General features: G+C 41.1%; 1 protein-coding gene and 1 long non-coding RNA gene across 4 annotated transcripts in view; one reads left to right on the forward strand and one right to left on the reverse strand.

The window, feature by feature from the left end:
• Positions 1-3,262: 3,262 nt before the first annotated feature.
• LOC149868035 (uncharacterized) lies at positions 3,263-4,994 on the reverse strand. Its single transcript, XR_016441169.1, has 2 exons — positions 4,945-4,994; positions 3,263-3,567 (listed from the first exon to the last, which is right to left on the reverse strand). It is a non-coding gene; the product is annotated as an uncharacterized LOC149868035 (long non-coding RNA).
• Positions 4,995-5,108: 114 nt separating this feature from the next.
• WDR7 (WD repeat domain 7) overlaps positions 5,109-24,097 on the forward strand; it is a 301,904-nt gene continuing 282,915 nt past the window's right edge. For all 3 annotated transcript variants that reach the window (XM_090037845.1, XM_090037847.1, XM_090037846.1), the window contains exons 1-3: positions 5,109-5,199; positions 19,827-19,998; positions 21,631-21,737. In XM_090037845.1, the coding sequence (XP_089893971.1) occupies positions 19,840-19,998; positions 21,631-21,737 (266 nt within the window). In that variant the 5' untranslated portion in view covers positions 5,109-5,199; positions 19,827-19,839. The remainder of the gene's footprint in view (positions 5,200-19,826; positions 19,999-21,630; positions 21,738-24,097) is intronic.

The following is a 24,097-nucleotide window of genomic DNA, read 5'->3' on the forward strand; positions in this document are numbered from 1 at the left end:
TGGGGCCCTAGGCGGATTAGCAGCCATTTTATCTTGGGGCAGAAGAAACTCCCAGTGTAGTCCAGTGGGATTAGCAGCCATCTTGGTTTGGGGCAAAGAAGTCTTCTAGCATAGGGTAGGATGATTAGCAGCCATCTTGGTTTAGAGCAGATGAAAACTCCCAGCTGTGGAGGCCTAGCGGGATTAGCACGTGTTTTGAGGTGTGGGGCTGGGCTCCGCCTTCCCTGTGCATCTCCAACAAGGGGAGTTGGCCCTTAGGCTCCAGGGGCTGGAGAGGGACAAGCCATGGACTCACTTGGACCTTGTGGCCCTGGTTTGCAGGGGTTGCAGGTCTGTGCGTGGCCCCCCACCCCAGGGTGGGGGATGCCCTGAGCTGCCGGCAGGGGATTAACAGATCTGGTAGCTCCAGGCCTGGTTGCGGCAAAATCTCAGCACTCAGCTCATCTCATCTGTGCGCTCGGAAGCAGTTTGCAAAGGGTTGGATGCATATTTTCTAAAACACAGTTAAATGTCTCGGCAGAAGGTCTGACCTCTTCGAATACCTGCAGAGCGGTTACAGAGTGGAGAGGGGCTGTTTGCTGTAGACAGGACTAGGAGCAATGGCCTCAAAATGCAGCATGGGAAATTGTGGTTGGACATTAGGAGGAACTTCCTAACTGAGGGTGGTCAAGCATGCAACAGGCTACCCAGAGAAACTGTAGCATCATCATCTTTAGAAGATTTCAAGAGTATGTTAGACAGACACTTGGCTGGGATGGTTTAGTCAAGGATGAACCTGCCTTGAGCAGGGGGCTCAAAATGACTTTATGAGGTCTCTTCTGGCCCTACTTTCCTATGCCCCTAGGGCATCAGGAAAGAAACCCACAGCCCAGCACTCTCTATACCTCCAGGTACATACACACTGGAGTTCCAGAAGTGACTGCCATGTATCCTAGGTGCATGAGTGCTCTCTGAGCTCAGGTACCACTATTAATCCAGCTTCAACAGAGCAACACTCAGGACAGATGAATTTGCCCCATTTCTTGGCTGCCAGTGCTTAACTACCTCAGAGACAATAAGCCACAGAGTAATGGAAAAGTGGTATCATCTTGGAAGAGAAAGTCTGTTCTGTAGCTGTTGCTGGCTTAAGACTAGAGAAGACATTCATTCATGATGGGATTTTCCTGCTTCATTGCATTATTCCTTTCCATAGTTTAAAAACCTCCTTAGATTTTCTGGTTATCTGAGTAACAGGTTTGCTTTCAGAGACATAAATTGAAGGGTGTTAGAATGACTTGTGTTTGATTTTGCCTTGATGTGCATCAGTTAAGGTAGCTCAGGCTCATCAAAGACTGAACCAACTGCAAATGTGAAGACTTAATGGTACAGCAAAGATGGTGAGTCAGTAGGTAATAAAACATCTGACATGGTCACAAGAGGTTAGTTCCTGTAATTAGGACCAATCATTAAAAGCTATTTGACTCATGCTGTGTTTACCTATGTCTGACTTGCTTTGTCAAAAAAATCCTTTTTTATAAGAAAAGAAATAGCTTTTCAAGGTGATACCTTTTAGTGGCTTCCTTTTGTTAGCTAGGATGGTGGGGGAAGATGATTATATCATGCAATCAAAACAGTTACAGTGGCTCATGTGTAAATGGCATGTCAAAGATTATTACATATTTCCTGTTCACCCATAGTGGCATAATAAAGTAGTACATCATCTCCTAGGAACCCATCCTACTGTTCCTGGCACTTTTAACTGTAGTATCTTGTGAAAAAGCATGGGGTCCTATCGCTCTAAGACTGGTGTTGGCAGGATTGCTTTTAACGTACCAGCAAGTTCACCTGCATCTCTTGTCATATACTACTAAAGGTGCCAAATCTCACCCTTAGGGGCCATTTAGTACACTAAACCACTTAATTAATCCTGAGGGTCTCCAAAAGAAACAAGAATCAAGCCCAGAAGAAGGTTATCATTCTATTGACAGCATCAGATAAAGTAGGTTGTTGCTTGCAAAAACTCATGTCTGTCTGAGCTATATAGTCCCTAAGGCAGTGGTTCTCAAACTTTTTAGCCTCTCTTTAGTTTCCTAACTTTCACTTGTTCTGTTTTTTTTCTGTAGTCAAATAATAATTCATCTGTTGCAAACAATTCAGAAAGATGACAGGTCAGAATGTTTGGACACTGGATTTCTTTGAGTTTAATTTCCGAGTCATGCTGGCACACCTAAGTGCTAACTGTGTGGTTGGTACCAGCACCCTTGAAAGGATCTTCAGGCACCCCAGGGTTCTGTGGCATCGTGGTTGAGAATCACAGCTGTGAGGTGCCAGCCGCCCTACCTTCTGCCAGACTTTGGACTAACACAGTTAACCACCTCTCTGCCGATGCAGGCACCATGCCCAGCAAAGTGAAATGGACGGCAGTCAGTCTGCACATGAATCCTTACAGCATTTGACAAAATACAGCAGTTTGTTGTCTATGAAAGCTCATGCTTCTTGGAAACCTGCCCTGTCTTGTGCCTGACTTCAGATTATGGCCAACCACCTTTCACAGTACTGAAAAGGTCACAAATGTTTAGGAAGTCTTCACAGACAGCAAGGAACTGATCAGCTGTACTTCTTGAAAGCTCAGCTCAGTATATTCATTCGTTAATAGGGGGCTACTTGGATATTTCCTGGATGTGCTCCAGTGGCCCTGCTCCTTGGCACTAATTGGCAGAGAGGCCCTAGCAGGGAAGGGATGAGGGGTTCCACCACCTTGTCTGTTGGCTGTGCTTTATGCAGCCCCACCCCACAGTACCAATTGGCAGAAAGGCCTCAGTGGATGGGAGGAGCAAGGCCACCATCTTGTCTGTTGCTCTTCATGCCACCCCGCCAGCTAGCACCTTCCCAAATATTTTTGGTGCTGCTCAAAAAAATAAAAATAAAAAGACAAAAGGTTCCTACACTACAGACTTCAAAAAAATATAGACAAACTTCTACAAAAAAAAAAAAAAAAAAAGCAAGCAAGAAAAGTTATCTATACCTCTTGTATTGTCATGCCATACAATCTTGACCAGCATTGGCTCTAAGGTGATTTTTTTTCCTAGGCCAACTGGAAAATCTCAACATTTCCAGCTGAAAGTAATTTGCATGCAAATAGCTTGTTGTTCCAGACAAGCGTCTGTTCTCTTTAGATGTCAGGATGTCCAGGCTCATTTGCCAGGAGTCAGACAGCTGTATATAATTTGCATATTATATATTTCTGCATGATTTTTATCACCCAAAATAGATCCACACAGCACAGAATTTATACTTTTATCTTCCACAGTAGATGCATAGAAATTGCTTGTTAGTTCACCAGCAATAAAAATTTAAGAGTTGATCAAGTTGGTCTTCACCCAGTGGTTATAGGGAATTGGTGGTTGGAAATACATGTAGTCCATGTTTAGGTGGCATGCTACGTGCCAATGTACATCCTAAAGCAAGTCATGAACCAGTTTCCCTAATTCAACTGCTTTTAGCCAACATAAAACGCTGCCTCTAGTTTCAAATGCAGAAGTTATTTTTCACTTTCTGTCCCAAACAGTTGTGACGCGTTGCTGTGCACTGTTAAACAGATAAGGAAAAAAATAATAAATTTGCACTGTAACTCCATTAATATCACTGAAGAATTTGGTTTGTTTTTGCACTATAACACTGTTACAGCTACAATAGAAAAAACAAAGTAATTATATACTGCGTGCAAAATTCCCACATTAAATGAATGGCATTCAGATTTCAAAGTCAAGGACTTAAAAGTTAGGAAATGCCGGAAATAAAGCTGATAACACAACGGACTCCTCAGGAAATTTGGCTCAGTTGATACACAGGACAGACAGCACTCAGGAAACAAAAAAGGCACGTGCAGTTATAACGAAGCCATCACTTGCAAGACACTTTCTTATTTGCTGTAGAAGCTGGAAGGGGTGTATGAAATGATGCTGAAGCCAGCACAAAGAAAAGGTATGGTTGTAGCTAAGGCTACTATATAGAAGCCCTCAAGGTGGTCCTTGGCCTTGTCAGTCTTCCTCCATGATGGGGGATAAGTGATATAAATCAGTGGCTTTCAACTGATGGTCCACAGCCCCAGACAATCCTGCCAAGACTTTGCCACTCCACAGAACAGCTACAAAGAGTCAATTAGCCCATTGATCACAGCTGTGATATTGCTTCCCTTCCAGGTTACACCTGTGGAGCTACCCATGGTTGTGCTGCTCTACACCAACATAATACAAAGGAGATTAGACAAGCACCTGGCTGGAGTTACATAGCCCCAGTGCTCTTTCCTGCCCAGAGCAGGGGGGCGGACTCAATAACCTACTGAGGTCCTTTCTGACCCTAGAGATCTGTCACTGAGGCAGCTCCTGTGCACTACTTCCAGAACCAATCCAAATGCCCTCTGCCCAGTTAAGGTGGGCTGCAGGATTGAAAGCCTTAACATAACTTAAACCAAACATTTTGCAGTTACCCACCAATTACTCATTCCCCCTCTCTCAGGCATCACATTTAACACTTGGTTACCTGAAAAAAAAAAAAAAAAAAATCAAAAAAAAAAATCAGGTGTTTCAACTGAAGTGACTCAGGGCCTCCCAAGGGCTTAATGCAATTGGGGTTAGATTGATCCCAAACAGCAGCTTCTGCTAACTCCAACCTAACCTGACAAATCACATTAAAACATGGAGAGGGGAGGAGGGGGAGCAAGTAAAACACCAGAAAATAAAATCACAGAACAGTTTCCCAAAGAGCTGATACTTTGGCAATTGCCACCCAACATTTGACACACACTTCACAAGCAGGGCAATACCCTTTCAAAATACCCTGCATCCTAGATACTGGGTATAAAAGCAGGGCCAGAGCCAGAGCTCGAGCTGAGCTGAGCTGGGACTGAACTATGAAGCACCAGCTTTCCTCACGCCACCTCATCAATCTTTTTATAACTCCTACCTCTCAACCTACTCTTCCCCCGCCCCGTCCGGCCATGGATGCCTTTTAACCTATGTTAGGGAAGGCGGGAGACCCTGCAAGCCCCGCCCCCCTCCACTCCCCAGGCGGGGCGGGGCGCTTCCACCTCCCCGGTCTCCCTGGTTACCACCCCCCCGCTTGCCGTCAGTCACGGCGGTTTTGCGACACTATCTGTGGGAGTCGCGGCCGCTGGCCGGTCAGCTCCTTCGCTGCAGCGGCTCCGGGTTGCGGTCCCCGGTGAGTGAGCGCAACGGGCGCGGCCTGCTGCCCCGTGGGCTTGAAAGCAGCCCCGTGGAGGTGGGGGTGGGCGCCAGGCCATTGTCAGCCCTCTTGGGCCCGCGGGTGCGGGGCCCCGGCTCTACCCGCTCTACCCGCCCCTGCAGGCGGCCGGGGCTGGAGGGAAGCGTTGAGGGGGGAAGGGGCTGCACCGCTGTGTGCAAGCAGAGGCATCTCTGGGCCCTGCTGGCTGCCCCCTTTCTCGGTTTGAAGCCTCCCTCGGAGGCAGGGGGCTTTGGGGTGCCACTGGGACTAAAAGCTGGAGGATCCTGGAGGGGCTGCTCTGCTCAGCATTGGATTTGGGGCCAGGAAAGGATGGTCAGATGAGTATGGATGCAGCCCCCTTGCTCTGTCGCAGGGGGACATAGCCCTTGACGGGGGTCTCTGAGCAGGCATTTCTTGAAAGCGGGACTTCCTTGGAGCAGGTGGTGGCTGCAGTTCCTCGGGAGGGGTTTTGGGACACGAGGTACCGCAGCATTAGGGAGTGGAAATTATTTTAATCTCTTAAGGAAGCTGAGCACCTCTTCTGCGTAGGCTGCCAGCCCTGCAGGGGGGTCATAACTGTGACATTGGTGCGGGGTTGGGCTGGCTTCTGGGCACTTGGCAGATTGTGATGCTCCAACATCCTTTTCAGGGTGTCACCAGGCAGGTGCATAACATCAGTGCCATTAGAAGTGCAAATACCCACATGTGGTTTGCAAGAGGAGCCCTCAGAGGGCCACCCTATTGTCAGCACTGTCCCAACCTGTGTCTCCTGAGTTTTCTGCAACAGAAACCTTAGTTGTTTTTTGCTGTACTCAAAAAAAAATGGTAAAAGCAAAGAGCTGACGTTTTCTGAGGGAAGCCTCTTGCCTAAGAGAAGATTGAGTACCCAAGATAGAGATCCAGATTATGCCAATGTGATGACACTTTTTGCTCATCTGACGGAAAGACGCTGTGATTTGGTAGGGTAGAAAGATTGCTAACTTTTAGACATGACTTCATACTAGCTGGGAAATTATTTCTCTTCCTTCTGACTTCAGGATTTCATTACTGATGTTTCCCAGTTACTTACTTATTTGATTTATATGCCATCTTCCCCCAAAAAGGCTCAGGGTGGCTTATAGTGAAAAACTAGACAACTTGTACGTAAAATGTTATGTAGATCTTTGGTGTTATTAAAGTCAGTGTGTCTAACCACACAGGAACACCCTGCATAGGTATTCATTTTTGCCTTATTTGGTTCTTCATTGCAGCTTTAAAACTATTTGCATCTTTTAGAAAGTGTTCCTAGTGAGAGGAATTTCCACTGTGTTAGGACAGAAAGCCTGGTAACATGAGTGAGAGGGTGATGGTTGAGGATACTTTTTATAGACTTAGGAACTGATCTTTCTCACTCATACACACTTAACATGATGCAGGTAGAAAAGCTCACTGAAGACCGTAGGACTCCTCATGCTTAGCTACATCAGTGGAGGCTGTATCTAGGATAGACACTTAATGAATTCAGTAAACTGATTGAAATAACACCTTCTGTTTGGTGATAATTGTAATAGCTTCAAATATTCCTCAGGAACAGAAGGATATTCCCCTTCATTTTCCTTCAGTTGCCGAAAGTGAAGTGGTAATTGTCATCTTCATATTGTTTGCGGTCTAATATGTATAACGTTCAGTTAGCGACAGAGGACAAATTGGTGCACTTTTTGCTCTGGTAAAGGGAAGTTTGCTAAGAAACTGGCAGCTTTGGAAATAACCGCATTAAGGGAACTTCTGTGAGTTTTATAAGGAAAGTCATCATCATCATATGGTCTTTCTTGTTTTATGTAATTTTTTCTTGAGTAATAGATTATTTTAGCCAAGAGGCCTAAATTTGGACTATTTTATCATTCTTGAATAATTTTTGTTCTTCAGTTGTTATGATAACTCGAATGAGGAAGGTAGAAGTTGGGTTTTTTTAATGTTTCATCAAAATGCTTCCTTAAAGTGTTTTTGTATTACAGAATTGAGAGGTTTTTCAAACCTGTATAAAATCAATCCTAAAAATATTTAATAAAATGAGAGGGGTTGGAAATAATCTTCTCTTTAAATGGCAAACACTGAGTTTTTTCAGCATGTTTAAAAATACATGTGTGTGTGCTATGCATCTGTGTTGAATTGGTCTTTCATACTTCCTATAATTTTATCTTTAAGTTAAAGTGTTCTGTCTCAGCTGGTACTTTATTTTTACAAATATTCTTCATGTGATTAAGGTCTTTTTTTCCTAGGAGATATGCCTATTTATGATTATTTATTTATTCATTTATTTGGGATGTATCAGAATGCTATTGCCAAACCTTTCTAAGCGTATTTATCATTTACATTCTAGTAGCATGTAAGGGCTAAATCAAGGATGAGGGTCACCATGGTGCCAGGTACAGTACAAACAAAAAAAACAGTTCAAATTGTAGGTAGTTAAACATAAATTTAAGATGCAACAGGTAGAAGACAGGCAGATGAACAAGGATGAGATGAAAAAATTAAAATGACAAGGTGACGATAAAATAAATGAACGTTGCGCATACAGCATTAATGTCTGTTCAGTTGCCTAAGATAAGTTTGCAGCTATTTTGCACAGATTCTTATTAAAAAAAATTAAAACCTTATACTGCAAATATATAATCACACTGAACCTATTCATTATATGCCATGCATAACACTAAATATCTGCAAGTCTTTAAGAATGGAAGCTTAGGTTGAAGGCAAGTGGAATGAAATGACCTCATTAGTATGAGGCAGCTAAACTTTTCACATGCTTATTAACCTGTTTTATTCACATTCTTTGGATCTTTCAGACTATCATTTTTATAATGGTTAGAAAATTAATGTACTTGTGCAACTCTTACCCTATACTGTACTCACAGCTGTATATAGAGTACTCAATTTCATGGGTGACTGATGCTTCCCAAGTCTGGGGGGGCACACACAGGTGCTGCTGCCAGCATCAGCGGCAGGACTGGAGCTAGTGAGCTCCCATAGGCGGCGGTGGGGCCGGAGCTGGCCTGCTCCTGCGGGCGACACTATTGATGGGTCTGGAGCTGGTGAGCTCCTGCAGGTGCCACTGTTGGCCCTGTTAGAGTGGGTGAGTGGGGCATGTGCCATCTCATCTACGGTACTGCAGCCTAGCCAATCATTCCCCAGTCTGTACTCATCATGCAATTATTATGTCCCAAGTGCACAACTTTGCATATGTCCCTGATGAATCTCATCTGATTGACTGTTTCTCCAGTCTATCTTAAGTTAATCTGGATCCTAGTTCTGCCCTACGGACTATCTGCAGTTCCAACTTGGTGTCATCTGCAAATTTTGTAATTGTGCACTCGATCCCATCATCCAAATCATTAATGCAGATGATAAGCAATACCGGACCCAGGACAGGCCCCTGGGGAACCCCATTTGATACTTCCTCCCAACTAGAAATTGAGTCATTGATGACTACTTGCTGAGTACAATGATCCAGCCAGTTATGTATCCACCTTACAGTACTTTCATCCAGTCTCTATTTCCATAGCTTATTAATGAAAAAGTTGTGGGAGACCATGTCAAAAGCCTGTACCTATATTTCAGGTGTCACATCCTGCCCCCCATCCACAGAAGCGTGTCACCTTATAGAAGGAAATCAGGTTGGTGAGGCATGACTTGCTCTTGGTGAATTCTTGCCAGCTGTTCCTGATCACATTGTTCTTCTCTGGTGTTTCATAGTGGATTCCTTGAGCGCCTGTTCTATGATCTGTCCAGGTATAGAGATCAGGATGACCGATATGTAGTTTCCAAGATCCTCCTCCTTTCCTTTCTTAAAGAAGGGCATTATATTTATCCTTTTCCAGTTGTCTGGGATGTCACCCTACTTCTACGAGTCATGAAAGAGGATAGCTGATGACTCTGAAATTACCTGAGTCAATTCCTTCAATACCTTCTTTCAGCACATCTCATCCAGCCCTGCTGACTTGAAAACATGTAGTTTTTCTAAGTAATTCCTAACCTGTTCTGCCTTTATTTTAGTCTAGGCTGTTTGTCTCTCCCCAGCTTTGCTGTCAATTACACTCATCAATCAGTTGCATCTGGGCATGTATGTGTATATGGGTGACAGTCTCATTAAAACATGCCAGTCTACATATCTATTTGCTAGGCCTGCCTGCTGACTTACAGTGTGTAAGTAGTGGCCTCTGATGCCAGCACAGTAAAGCAAAATGAAAAAGTGAATTTGTCAATGGCGGGATTAATTGTGTTCTTAGAATTGGGGCTCGCTTTACCTGTTACTCCTTAAAGTTGCCTTTCTAGAAAAGTTGCATCAAAAATGCACAGATGTTTCATGCTTTTGCAGTTCATATTGAATATACCTGTTTTTAAATACAACCAAAAGTAGTATTCGGACAGTTTATATATTCTTTGCAATTCAGTACAATGAAGTGAGGGAAAAATACAATTGTATAGTTGTCATCCTCTGGTCGGTAGGATCTGGTTCTACCCTTACCAGATGTCCACCCACGTCATAGTAAGAATTAGTGGTGTCTGTCGGAATTAAAGGACTCTCCTGAAAATCTTTTTGTAAACTTTGTATAATGCAGAATATAAACTCTAGAGCTGCACTTGCTGTAAGGATTTCCATGACTCCTGCTTTTTCAATGTATTTGTTTCATTGTAATGGTAGATTTGAAAACCACAAACACTGATTTACTGCTTTTGTTGCATTTATGTTATGTACTCCTGAATGCAAATCCATTCTTATAATGACTTTACTGATTTTGTGTTGGACACATAGCATTGTTAAAAAGCATCATCTAGTGGTTACAGCACGGGTCTTGGAGTTAGGTCACCTGGTTTCTATATCTAATTGCCACACATTTCTTTGTAACCTTGTGCAAATTACTTAATCCCATGTACTTTACCTTTGCCAGCCTTCAGGGGATGATAGCTGTGTACCTCAATAGAACATTCCACCTAAATGTGTGTAGAGTTCTTTGAATGGATAGACTACCTCAAATGGAAAGCACGATCAAATGGAAAATATTTTACAATAAATGCGTGATCATCCTCACTAAGATGCTGTTAGGAACTCTGTAGTAAGGCTTAATTAACATCTGCAAATCTCACTGAAATTTTCATCCGAAATGCTCTAATAATGGAAAATTACATAAATAAGTCTTTTTTACCTTAAAATGCCATACTTCAGTTAGATTTGTGCTGATGTCATGGATTACAATCCCCTCTGTATTGGTGTGGGACCTTGTATAAACCATTTGATTTAAATTTTGTGAAAACATAGGAAAATGATATCAAAGCTTTTAAATAGAAAAGGATTAAACTCACAGGCAGTGTAATGATTATTTCTAGCCCTTCTGGCTTATTTTGCGATAGCATATGGTACTTGACAATCTTTTCTTTTCTTTGTTTTTTTAAACATGCAAGTAGATTTATAATGGTTCACTTTATAGCTGCTGTAGTTGATTTAGAAATAATCAGTGCTGATCCCAAGCATCATTTTGTAAGTGTGCATGCTTATAAAAACAGGGTTAAAAATAGCTTCTAATCTTGGATTCTAGAGCACAGATTTTCATGTTTTGTTAGTGGCTGATTACTTTCTTTTTAGTGGCATGGTGTTTATCAGGGATGGATCCAGAATGTATATGTTAACATGGATACCCTCTTTGATTGCTTAGCTCAGTGGTACGTAACTTTTTGAACTCTCAAACAGGGCGGACTGGCTCTGTGCCGTTCGTGGACTCATCTGCAAGCTTTGTACTGCCTCGATCCTGCCCTGCCTTGTGCACCTGGATTGATGCCCTGACTCTGTGGAGGGCCATACTATCTAACCCAGGGGGTTCCCCATGGGTCCAGAAATTTGGCAACAAGGTAGCAATAATCCTTAATCTGAGGCTAGCTGTTGTAAGAGGAGGACTTTTTTTGTCTGAAGGTATTATTTGCAAAAGCCTTATAGATCTTTACATTATTGCTTTGATTTTATTATTAATTTGCAGTCTGCAATACCTTGCAACATTCCCATGAAAGCGTCTTCAAGGGACATGAGACTGTTTGGGTTGTCTTGGGTTGCTGAGTCAAGTTGGTGGATAATTCAGGCCACTAAACTATATAAATACTGATAAATATATCAAGATCCATCTTAAAACTAGTTAAGGGGTGTGTGTGTGCATGCATGCTTACTATTGGAAAGCTGTTCCAGAATCTGAGGCCTTTGGCTGGAAATCTTCTAATTTCCATGAATACATTTTATTCATGATCAGTTTATATCCTTACAAACACCCTTCCCCTTCCTTCAACCCACCTATAATTGGTAAAGTAGATTCATTTGAAATAATTTACCAGAATATTATTCTTAATCCTTAATCCTTGTTTAATTTTTAACATTAAAAAAAAAAGTTGTTTAATTTTTTTCCCTCCATTGTAGAATGTGTACTAAAAATGTTCTAAAAAACATTGAATTTACTTAATAAAATCACATGACACTTTTGGACACATATTAAAGTACCATTTTCACCTAATGTGTCCTTCTAATAACTATTTTTGTGCATGTTGATGTGTAGAAGGGATACTCTTGAAGTTTTCTTTAGTATAGAAAACAGAAGTGAAACATCTGTTAAGTATGTATGCTGATAGAGAACTTCCATCTGGAGTCAGCCTCCAGATTATTTAGAGGATTTTCTCTAACTTTCTCAAAAAGTGAATGCTGAAGAGGATATTCAACAATAACTAAAATCTGCCAGTGCTGCCTTTGGACAGCTCTCTAGTCATGTCTTAAATGATCATGACCTCAGGACCCAAACTTTTCATTTATCAGGTTATTGTCCCTATTTTGTATTGATGTAAAATGTGAACAACATACCAGAAACATCTGAAAGCCTTGGAACATTACCATTGATGACATCTCCGGAAAATCCTCCATATCAATTGGAAGGACAGAAAAACCAATGCCAGTATTCTGGCTCAGGCAAACACCACCAGCATTGAAGCCATGGCTATATGGTGCCAGCTGCTTTTGACAGGACACGTCATAATGATGTTTGACAACCAGCTTCCAAAATGTGTCCTATATTCCTAACTGACTGGTGGTTACCACTAGAGGTGGTGAAAAAGAAGAGACTCAAGGACATATTGAAGGCCAGTCTGACGAAATGCAATATTAACATCAGTGCTTGGGGAAACTTGAGCACTAAACCATTCCCACTGGCACCATGATGTTCAACAAGGTATTGATCATTTTAAGCAAACTTACTTCACTGTGTGTCTCAGCTATCCAAAGGGAAAGAGCTGTGACCCAACATCACCAGAATCTACGATATTCCTTCCTCCTGGAACTATTTGCCATTTCTTCATTTGAACATGCAGCTCTCAGATTGGTCTTGATCATCTGTGGACTCGCCAATAACTTACCTATTTACTGGAAGACTGTCATCCTTGTATTGAGGAACTGCTGCTGCCAGCATATAAAATATTTTAGCACATTTTGAAGACTTCCATAGCTGTTAAGATGGGATAGAGATTGGCATTTGAAGTAAACCAACACTGAAGTTTCTGTATTTTACACTTTATTAATGAATATCTTTTAATTTTCTAATTTGGCACAATATCACTTAAGATAGCAAGTGGATTTTCTATAGCTTTTGTTTTGTTTTTAAAGGAAACATTTATTGACTTTTGCCAACCCTCTCAACCTCCCACTGCCCCTGCACCTTAAAGTGGTATTTTCTTGAAATTTAGCTGTTTTGCACATGCACTTCTTTGCATACCCCATGTGGAACAGTTACGGTTTTCACCACAAGGCTCCGTGCAAAGTTTTATACATATTTGTTAAGGTCATGGATATAATTGCTCAATACACAGTTACTTCCATAATTGGGAGCTAATGTTTTGAATTGTGCAAAAAACTAACCATCAGGATGTTCAGATCCAGCAGGTGTTTTGAACTTACTCCATAGCAGAGGAATGTGGGATGCAGGATGTATGTTGGACCACAGGAACAGAGATACAAGGGGTGACTGGGGATATATTTATTGGGTTGGGAACAGAAGGAGAAATTACCAGGTCTTAAATCACTCCCTCACATGCCCTTAAAGATACTACATTTGGTCTGTGTGTGGGGGGGTGGTGAACCGCTGTGGGTCGCTGACCCTCCTCCCCCACTCGGGGACCGCCTCCTGCCTGCAGCAGTCATTCTTGGACTCTCACGCGCCGCTGACTCGCCTGCCACGACTTTGATGGTTCCGGTTCAGTTCCGACTGTTCGGCGCGTGTCGGTCCAGGACTGGGACTCGCTGCGCATGCGGGGTCCTGCGTTTCTGAGGGCTCCTCCTCCCCTACACCCTCACCCGGTCCTCCGGTTACGTGACCGCCTGTCTAGGCCGGTCACGTCAAGATGCCAGTCCAAGCCTCCGCTTAGTAGAAGCAGATTACCTTGACAGTCACTACCAGGGATTCCCCCTTTGCGGGGAGTCTGCCTCCTCCCAGCAGGCGTGCCAACGTTCCCCTGGGTAATGCGGGGTTAAGACCCGCCCCCCTTCGTTCCCTTCCGGGCACTCCTCCGCCCTGATTAAGGATCCTCAGGGCAATGCCGTCCTATGCTGCTGGAGCACCGGTAGTGCTCCCCTCTTACAGTTTATACGGTATCCGGCCCTCTGCCGGCGCCAGCTGCTCCCGGCTGCCTTAAGCAGTCCGGAGCCACGTCCAGCCAATTCCCTCGACTCACCAACCCCGCTGGGGCTTGCCCTTGCCCCAGAAGGTCCTGCAGCCTCCACGGGCGGCTCGCTTCTGCATCCGGGAGCTCTCTCTGGCGGCAGCTCCTCTGTCCTGTCCTTCCGGTCCCGCCGCTGCCTTATCCGGCTCTGGCGCCTCCTTTATGCAGCCGCCATCCGTTCCGGGCCTTCTCTCTTCTGGGAACCTGAAAGAGGTGAGTTTCCGCCCGGTGTGTTGAGTCTGCGCCTGGCGGGCTTGCCTGACAACGCCGGGGCCGGGCAAGTCCGAGCCCACGGGCTCCTTACCTCCCTCAGTCTGGAAGAGAAGAATTTTGTTTCCAAGGATCTGTGTTAGAATTGTGAGTCAAGGTTGTACAGGAGATCTAGAATAAAGAATAGTTGAATATATTTGCAAAGGCCTAATGCTGCTGTCCAATTTCCTGGCACAGTGTGTTTTGCAGACATTGAAGTATCCAGAGATTCTGGGAGGGAGCAAGAGAAGTTTGAATGGGGGGGGAAAGTAAATACAGACTGCACTGGTTTTGAAGTTGTTTTGGTATATTCAAACAATCATTCTTTTTCCTTAAGACTTTTATCTTGATTTCTCCTTCTTCTAGTAGTTAGGTACCACTGGCAGTTTTGGAGCTGTGCTTAAAAACTGAACTCTCCAGCTGGAGATAGAGGAGGTACAAGTATTAGAATGGGAGATTTGGAGTCCAGTTTTGGACTTTTAATTTCAATGCCACGTTCCAGGTCCTTCAAAAATTGTCAAAGTCCTTCATGAAAAAGATACAGATAATTAAAATGTCATGTTGCACTGTGGAATTCATTTCCCTTCTGCTTTTTGAGTATTTGTTAGGTGCAACATTTATCTGTTTACCGTAGTTTGTCATCACTGATGTAAAAAAAAATATTGATTGCTTACTAGTGTTAAAGGAGGTTGTCTTACATGTGATGTATTTGGTATTTGTTAATACTAGAGAAGCCATCCTCTGTTGTTTTAGCTCATTTTCATCATCAGTTAACATGACTTCGTGGTGTTTTTTGAAAACAAAGTTCTTAATGAAGTTATTGAGATACCGTAATAAAAAACTGGAAGAAAACAGGTAGCTATGAAGATTAATTCCTCTCTTTTGTAAACAACTTAACATTGGGATTTTGAGTGTATTTGTTCTGTGTTTAGATGCAAAGCTTTAAAATGTTGTTATTCTTTTTTGTAGAAGTGTGTGAAGTTTTACTGGCTGTTCATGTTTAATTTCTTCTTTTCAGATAAATAGGTTTAAGTTTGAATGTGTTACACTGTTCATAGGTTGTAAATATTACTTTCCCCTAAATCTTATGGCTGTTACCTAACTTTTACTTAAATGTCATGAGGTTCTTTTTTCCTAAGTTTATAGAAATAGCTGATTTAAAACATTTAGTTTACACAAAAAAATTTGCAATGGAGAAAATCTAAGTCCCGTGCTTTAATAAAGAGACTTCTGCATTACCTTAAAAATGCTGTGATACTAGGAGATAACTTAAAGGCTGACTTACTGCAAATATAGACTCTGCTATCTGTTTCTTGGGCTTTAAGGAAATATAAGGGCATGTATACTGTACATTATGGAAAATAATGTTCTATCCTTTTAGGATTATCAGTGTCTTTTATCTATTGGGGGATTACCATGTCCATTTTTTTCTTCAAAATTGTAAGCAGCTAGATTATTTTCAGTGAGGTACCACTTACTGAGTTGCACAAACAATACAGAAACTTTTGGATAATTATCATGAAATCAAGAGTTTTAGTATGGTTTCTGAGTTAGTGTTCTGGCTAATCATAGAAGTGAGTGAAAAGACAAGGGCATCTATGTTTGTATGTATGAGGGTGTATGGATAGAAACCTGGTCTCACGACTAGCACCAGCTGAGTTTTTTTATTCCCTTTTTTTTTTTTAGAATTGGTTGGGGTAAAGGATTGACTTCCTGGGAGGCAGAGAGCTCTTTAGGAAGGTGAAACTATAGCTCAAATATTGTAGGACTGCAGTAAGTCCTGATGAGGAAGTTTTTCCTCTTCTGTTGCTGATTTTAAGTTGTATATATGTGGCTATTGGTTATATTTGGTATAAATATTAGCTTTTATAGAGAAAATCCTATTAACTGCAGTGTTTTTTTTTTTTAATCGTTCCACCAATATGCAAGTCACTTATGTTTACGTCTGCATTGTGATTTGTTGCAATTCTCTTATTCATATTGCTTTGAAAACCTGTTTTGTTAATTAAAGTGCTTCAGATTAACTTGTTCTCTCATGGATATTTTTTCAATATTGCTTTTTATTAGTTACCAGGAAAACTGCTGGAGGATTTAGGGTTTGTTTGTTTTTTTTTTAATATATATAAATTACATTATGATGTAGTAGCTCTGACTAGCCAGGCAGGATAAAATTAATCAGGTATATTGCTATAGAAACTCATTCTAATGTATAATTATACTTTTTAAGTTGGTTTTGCATTATCTTTGTTCATTACCTTTTTTAAAGAACTATGGTTTAGTCTAATCATATACAAGAAACAGCCCATCAAAAAAGCCTGTTTCACAGTTAATGACTCCTTATGTTGCTTTAGACTTCACAGAAGTTTGCCACTTGGTAGATTTGATTTGCCCTTTAGAAGTTTCATGCTGTTCTTTTTCCTCTATTTATGTATATCTGAAAGTTCTCTTACAGCCCATCATTCATTTATAAATCTTATAATGTTGTATATCTCTAGCCATGTGCTCTGTTATTTTCACCATAAATGAGACGGCAGGTACTAAAACACATCCTAAAGAATGCTTATTTTTAGCTAAGTTTGATAAATGAGATGAGCTTTGTAATGTTTCTTGGCTTAACACAGTGATGCCCAATTTATCTGGCCCTGTGGGTCAGATTAGTGGCACAGGGATGGTCCATAGCAATTAATGCTGCTGCTGCTCTCCCACTACCACATTTTCAGACCTGTGGGCAGTCCCACGGGCCAGATGACATGGCTCCACAGGCTTTGTCTGACCTGTGGCCAGATATCTTGGTCACCCATGCTTTAACCAGTTCTGTGATGCAAGCATCATAATGTAGAAAACTGAAGCTTTTGAGGAAGGATGATTGCTATCCAAGGGTTGCTTCTGGCAAGTTGGTGATTCCAAACACAACAGGCAGTTCCTTTTTCTCAGCCTTTTTCCCCATCTTTCCCACTAAATGCTCTAGTAAAGGTGTTACAGTTTAAACTGAAATACAGCGTAGTGTTGAGACGCTGAATCTGGCTCTAAAATGAAATGGATAAGAAAAGTCAGTCATTCTTGACAGACTTTTTCTTTGCCTGTATATTTTATACTTATTACAATTTAACAATTTGAAGAAAATATTAGGAACTAGAATGACTCTTGTGTACTCTCTCTAGTTTAAAAAAACCCACAAACCTCGTGTTTATTGTTTACTTTTACTCTGTGCAGACTTCATGCTTGATTGGTCTAAACATGTTCCATGCCAAAGGGGAGATATACAGTTCAGATAGCTTCTGTTTACATCAATCCTTTGCTCTCCATGGAACTGGAAAGAAATTGACAAACTCGGCTTAAGCCTGATTTAACTATGACTGATTTCAAGTGTGTGATTATAAACACTTCAAAGTGATGAGCAAATGTGTAGCAATATTAAGGCTAAAAGTAATTGTTGGTTAAGCGTTCTAAATGTGTTTTAGAATGCATGGTATTTTCTTCCCACCACCAAGAAGTCATTGATTTATACAAGCTTAAGATTTGTTCAGATGATGTGTCTTCTTGTATATAGCACATTAATAAAATACTAAATTTAAGGCACACAAAAGTAAATGGGTGTTAGGTAGTATCTGCAATAGTAGGTCGGTAGTAATGATGGGATCATAGTGCATCATTATGGACCCAGACTAATCTAATTTAATTAAGACACAAGGGGCGCATCAACACAAGATGCTATGGTGCTGTAGCATCCATTGGCAAAAACCGCGATGCCACCACTATATTTCCATAGCAACATACTCCCTTGTTATAGTGCATTGCTACGGCAACTTAGTGGCCAAAAATAACTGTGCACAGCCATTAAGTAACATGATGGTGCAGTAAGAAAGGCACCATACAACAATGTGTAGCTGTGCCCAAATAGTAGTTCCTTATTATGTGTTCTTTTGCAAGTGTGATTCTGTTTTGAAAAATGACTGGAAACCTGTAATGCCAAGTTTTTATAGATAGACTTTTAACTGTTGGCCATGCAAACTCAGAGACCTTAGTTTGTACCATACTTGTATTACTGTTATGGGTATGGACAGGCATTCAATTACAGTGCTGAGAATTCAGCCTAACAGAGCTCCCCTGTCTGGGCATACTGATAAGTTGATTGGCAGGACCAGGCAGGGGACAGCAGTGGTGGGAATCCCTGTCAGCATGATACTGGGCAGAGCTCTCACTCCCTCCCCCTCAGAGTAGGGAGAGGAGAGTGGGGGACTCCAGGGCCCCGATACACATTACAGTTAAGATATGATTAATAGGTTAATCATGCCTTAAATAATAACTGGCTACACGCTCAAATCAATCAGGAGTTGCGATTGTGATCACAGATCAGATCCCATCATGCCTTTAAGGAACATCTGTGAGTGGCCTGTGATACTTGTGGTCCTAGGGATCCTTATCATATACATTGAAAGTGTATAGGGGTTGCACACAGTGCTAGAAAGTTTTTTTTTCTGTCTCTGGAGAAATAGCTGTTTGAAATGGCTAATGTTTTCTGGTTGGAGTTGTCACATTTTTCTCATCATGAGCCACTTGAATACCTGTACTTTCTCTCTTGTGCCCCTAAAAGGGCATATTCAGTGCTAGAGATATAATGCTTGTCCATAGCTTAAAATTAGGCAAATGTGTGACAGTTATTTCTGGTGTATAGACATTGGGGGCTGGAAGGGACCTCACAAAATTGAGTCCAACTCACAATCAGCCAACAGTCAGCTGGGGTTGGGGTTAGCTGATATTCAAAAGTCACCTTACAATTTATGTTTCAGTATCATCAATGAAGTTCCAAGGGTAAAATTTTCCCCTGGGTTACAAGTGTACAACACTTAATAGGAGAAGAACTGGGCCTTCAATTAGAAGTTGGTTAAACATTATGTTAAAGATGTGCAAACCAGAATCCATTCCATTCTCTAATAGCTTTGTTAGAATTGCAAGAATAACATGAGTAAAAAAAACAGTAAGGATTTTACAGAAAAAATATGACCATAATTATACTCTCAGTTGCATACTAAGGAACAAGTCTGAATAAGAAAGTATTTGTAGTGTTAAACTACACTTTGATATAACTACTATTTTTACTGTCTTCCTTATGGAAAAACTCCTGTAACCTTCTTATGAAGTAGTGCTAAAAATTGCTTCATGTTCCCATCTCTTTTACAGGAGAGGTCACGTACACGACCTGTTATGCCAGCATGGGTAGAAAATTGAGAAAGCCACTGACTAAACAACAAGAGAGCAGTTAATTCTTAACTTGATGCCTTCCAGGGGGATGGTAGTTTTATATGCTGGTGTTGGGGGCTGTGAGACCCAGGTTATACTTGCCTATCTCAGAATTTTATTTTACAATCTCTAGAAATAATGGAAAATGCAGTTGAGACAGGTAGAGGAAATGACACTAGTAAATGAATGAACCCTGTCTCCGTTCTAGTTTCTTCAGTTCTTAAAACTGAGAATTACAGAGGAGCACAGGTAATTTATTTATGGTTTGGGGTTCTTCTGGTTTAAATTGCAAGGTGACTTTTGAATATCGGGCTAAGCAGTTGCAACCTAAAAACAAATGACACAATTGTATGAAACCTTATCTTTGATATTTATGATCTTGATGAAATTTACAGGTGTGAAAGCAAAATGGCAGGAAATAGCCTTGTTCTACCTATAGTTCTTTGGGGTCGCAAAGCACCAACGCACTGCATATCAACCCTTCTGTTAATGGATGATGTGTCAATGATTGTCACAGGATGCCATGATGGACAGATATGTCTCTGGGACCTTTCATTAAATCTGGAGGTGAGTTGAAACTGTGTGCATCAGAAGTTCTGATTAATAACTTTATCCTTCACATTTGCTCTTTCATCTCTACCCTCTTTCCTTTTTCCCCCAAAATGCTTTGCATTATGAACAGTTCACCATGATACAGTAGGTTTAGGCTGTCATAAGTACCCCAGTAGCCAGCTTAATTTACATTGTAGTGTTTTTAATGAAGTTACCTTAAGTTCCAAGCTTTTTTTAAACATTAAATAGAACAGAGCAAAACAAAACTAAGTTTACTCATTGTATAATTTCGTGCTTTTTAATTTCATGCCTCGCAATCAGAATTAAGACTTTGAATATCACCATTTTACATGTTGTCATTGTAGGAACAGTTCAAGTACAAAATTGTAACATGGAAAATTGTTGAAACTAGCTGAAATATGACATGTTGCAATCACTCATTTCCTGGTCTTAGGTTTTGGAGAGAACTGCTAGATCAATTTGATGTGAACTATCAATGTGTAGGTATGGATGAGAGAAGCATTTTCCCTTCTCCTTTAGTCACTTTTTGGAACAAGCAAATACTGGCCTCAACTATAGCTGTTCTCAGTTCTTTCAGTTGCTTTTCCAGTCTTTTTTCTACATGAGCTAATGTTAGCAAGGGTAATTAATTTTTAAAGTCATTATTTTCCTTCTTCTCATGATGTTTCTAGGCACCAGAGCCATAGGCTTATGTTTCTTTCAAACCAACAGTAGCCACCAGTAAAAATGAGCACCTGATTTCAGGAACCTGTGTTAAAGTTTTTAAAAATACTTTGGTGTTTTTATTGTTTGGTGTCAGTTTCCATAGAAACTGACTTGGAAAGATGGCTACCAGGTTGCTTACAACGAGATTGCTTGCTTGCATATTTCCATTTCTGGCTTTCAACTGAAAGCTGCAAGTGTCTATCCTAAATCGGCTCCTATGGTTTTTTTTATAGTGGTTTATTTGCATGCAGAAAGTCCCAAACTGTGAAGGAGAAAAGTAGTATGATTTTTTTAACAAAAGCAGTACCATACATTAGGCAAACTATACTGCATACATGCAGTTCCCAAACTCAGAGGGATTTGCTTTCTGCACCCATGCCTCAGAAATCATATATGCTATGCAAGTGCCTATGATAAAAAAGCACTGCGGAGAGGTGTAGTTTATCAAAGGAAATGATAACTACAGGGCATAAACAAAGGATGGTCTTTCATAAATTGTGATCTAGCTTTTCTTTGTTTAATCTTTAAAACTCATTTTGGAGAGAGTCATATGCTGACTTGATTTAATAAGTAATGCATTAATCCTTATAGCAATACAGCATGATCCCTCCTTTTGATATATACAAATATGGGAGTGATCCAAAATGTTGGCAGAACAAGTTGAGTAAAAGCTTTCACATGTACCTTTGATCCAGCCCCTGTTGGAAACTGGTTCTCTTGCATAACAGACCAGCATTTCACATAGTTAACTCCTAGTATAATTCTCTTTTAAAATATTGTTTCCATACATGTGCTACAAATATGTGTGTCTAATGTAATATTTATTTAAACCTTTGGAAACCATTTTTTTCCTGGTTAAGGGATTAAGTGCTTTGTTAGTACATACACTCTACTTACTGTATACTTTGTTTCTGATTGCAGATTAATCCCAGAGCTCTGTTGTTTGGTCACACAGCTTCAATTACTTGTTTGTCCAAGGCCTCTGCCTCCAGTGAAAAACAGTATATAGTGAGTGCATCTGAAAGCGGGTGAGGTTTTGTTGTTGTTGTTTTTTTCCTTTTCTGATTGATTGATTAAAAACTAATGGAAATTGGAGATGGGAGAGAGATCAGGTCACTGACAGTAGGTCATCGTTTTCCATTGTAGGTTTGTTTCTTGTAGTGTCTTTATCTGGTCAGGGGTCAGCAGTCTTTTGCCCATGTGGCCTACCACATTGCAACCCAATCCTTCTCTGAAGGCCACAGGTCTCTTCTTTTCTGGAGCAGCCAGTTGCCCAAGTTTACATTTGCCATTGATCTCTAACCCTTGTGCAGCAAGGGTATGCAAAAGGGTATGGAGCAGCAGGCTCAACAGAGGGGATGGGTGGCACAGCACAGTTCTGTGCCACCAGTTTGCCCTGTACCAGTAAGACCGTAGATTGCTGACCCCTTATCCAGTCTGTTGTCCAACCTGTTTTATACTATTCTGAGCCAGTCTGAGAACTTGATTCTTGAACTTTTTTGCCAGCAGTCACCTTTACCTATTTTAGTGGCTGCTGCTTTTTCTTTGCAACGTAACCAAATCTAACTTTCATTGTATAGCATCTATTCATTGATTTTTTTTGGGAGACCACTTGAAATCAGAGTTATCAAGAGGAAGCTGTTTTACTCATCTTCCCTCTTTTTGTCAATGGTGACACTCTCAGTGGGTTCAATACGACCAGGATGAAGTTCCAATATAGAGTTTTGGGGTTCATCTTCTTCTGACAAATATGTATTTTCCATTTATTTTCTTAAGTTTATCATCTTATTTATATTTGCTACTAATTTCACATTCATTCACTATTGAAGCTTTTCTTGTCTATTATGGGAACTGATACTTCAGATATAAAGTTAAAGTAAATTTATTTCTAGCTAACAGGGATAATTTGTCATCAAAATGTGAAGGATTTAATCTCACAAATCCTGGTGATATTAAAGGAATTTCTAGTCATGTGATTAAATTCAGTGGTGGCAAGCTGAAAATTTGCCATGTAATGTAAGCAATGCACCAATTTAAAAGAAATCATGGTATAGCAACTGGAAAGAAAAACATTGTATACCTCAAAAACAAGTGATATACTAGTAAAATGCATTTCCTGTATTTGAACTACTTTAGTCCTAGATTTTAAGTTGGTAAACTTTCTAGAAATTAAGAAAAAATACTGTACTATAGAAATAGTTAAAATGCGTTCAATTTTTTGGCTTCTGACTTAGGTAACAGATAAAAGAGTAGCTTAATGTAACAGGTCAGGATCCCAAGGGTGGCTGTGATATCCCCTGGTGCTTTGTGACTGTACCAGCTCTGCCCTAGGGGCACCTTCTTATCTTGCCTGCTATGCCTTCTTGGTAGAAATAATAAATAGGGAGGCTGCCCACAAGCCTTTGTGAAGCCTCAGTCCCACTGAACCCCACTAGGCCACACTGGTCCTCTGTCCCCTTGCTGGGGCCCACTCCAAGACAGTACCTCACAGGACACCTCAAGTCTTATGGGCTAATTGTGTGGCTACAAACCTTCCCTGCACCATGCCCCACGCCTCTTAGACGTCGCATGGATGTTATCTCTGGGGCCTCAGCCTACTCCGCCTCTGTCCCTTTAATCTCACTAGGCTGGCTTGCCAAGGCCCACTACATTGGACCTGGCTTTGAGGCACTAGCGTCAACCCACCCAAATGTGTCAGCTTCAACCCACTTAAGTCTGTTAGGATCAAAAAGGGGACGCTACTCATTTAAGTATCCTACTATTTTTGGTCAGTGTTCATAGAAAATATCAAGTTTAGTTGTTTGTTTGTCTTAGTTATAACAGCACAATATGGCTTTTTTTGACCATTAAGGATTTGACTATGAGGATTTATATTTTCTCATCTCTTGTTCCCACCAAAATCCCTCAAGACTCACAAGAAACAGTCACCGTCTCTCTTTGAGCTATCTTCCAGTTAGTTTTCATCTGCCTGAAAGGCTTTTACAAAGGTCCTTTCGACAGGAGCAGCTGTCTATTCTTGAGGGAATTTTGCATAATTCATCCTTAGGTTTCTTTGAGCACAGAAACAAGTTATTATAAAAACAAGTTCTTAAATTTTTTTTTAATGTTTACTTTAGCACAGACCTCAGTACTGAGAATGAATTAAAGTAGAAATTGTTTTACATCTCAACTTCCTCAGTTATAGCCTAGGCTGTGTACAAATGTGCAGTTCTAGTGGGTTCTGGGAGGGGAAGCAGATATTTAGTTTGGAACCCCACCCTTGTCCCTCCCTTGCTGTTTGTGCCTTCCCAAGACCAGGATGATCCCTGTCTGGGGAAAACTTGGGTTGGGAAGGACTGCAGCAGCGGGGAAAAGCCCCCCGCCTGCTCCTGCTTCTCACAGTGGGAGC

The sequence above is a fragment of the Crocodylus siamensis genome, chromosome 3 (assembly GCF_052110815.1).
Source record: "Crocodylus siamensis isolate JL-2025a chromosome 3, ASM5211081v1, whole genome shotgun sequence".
NCBI classification, from domain to species: Eukaryota; Metazoa; Chordata; order Crocodylia; family Crocodylidae; genus Crocodylus; species Crocodylus siamensis.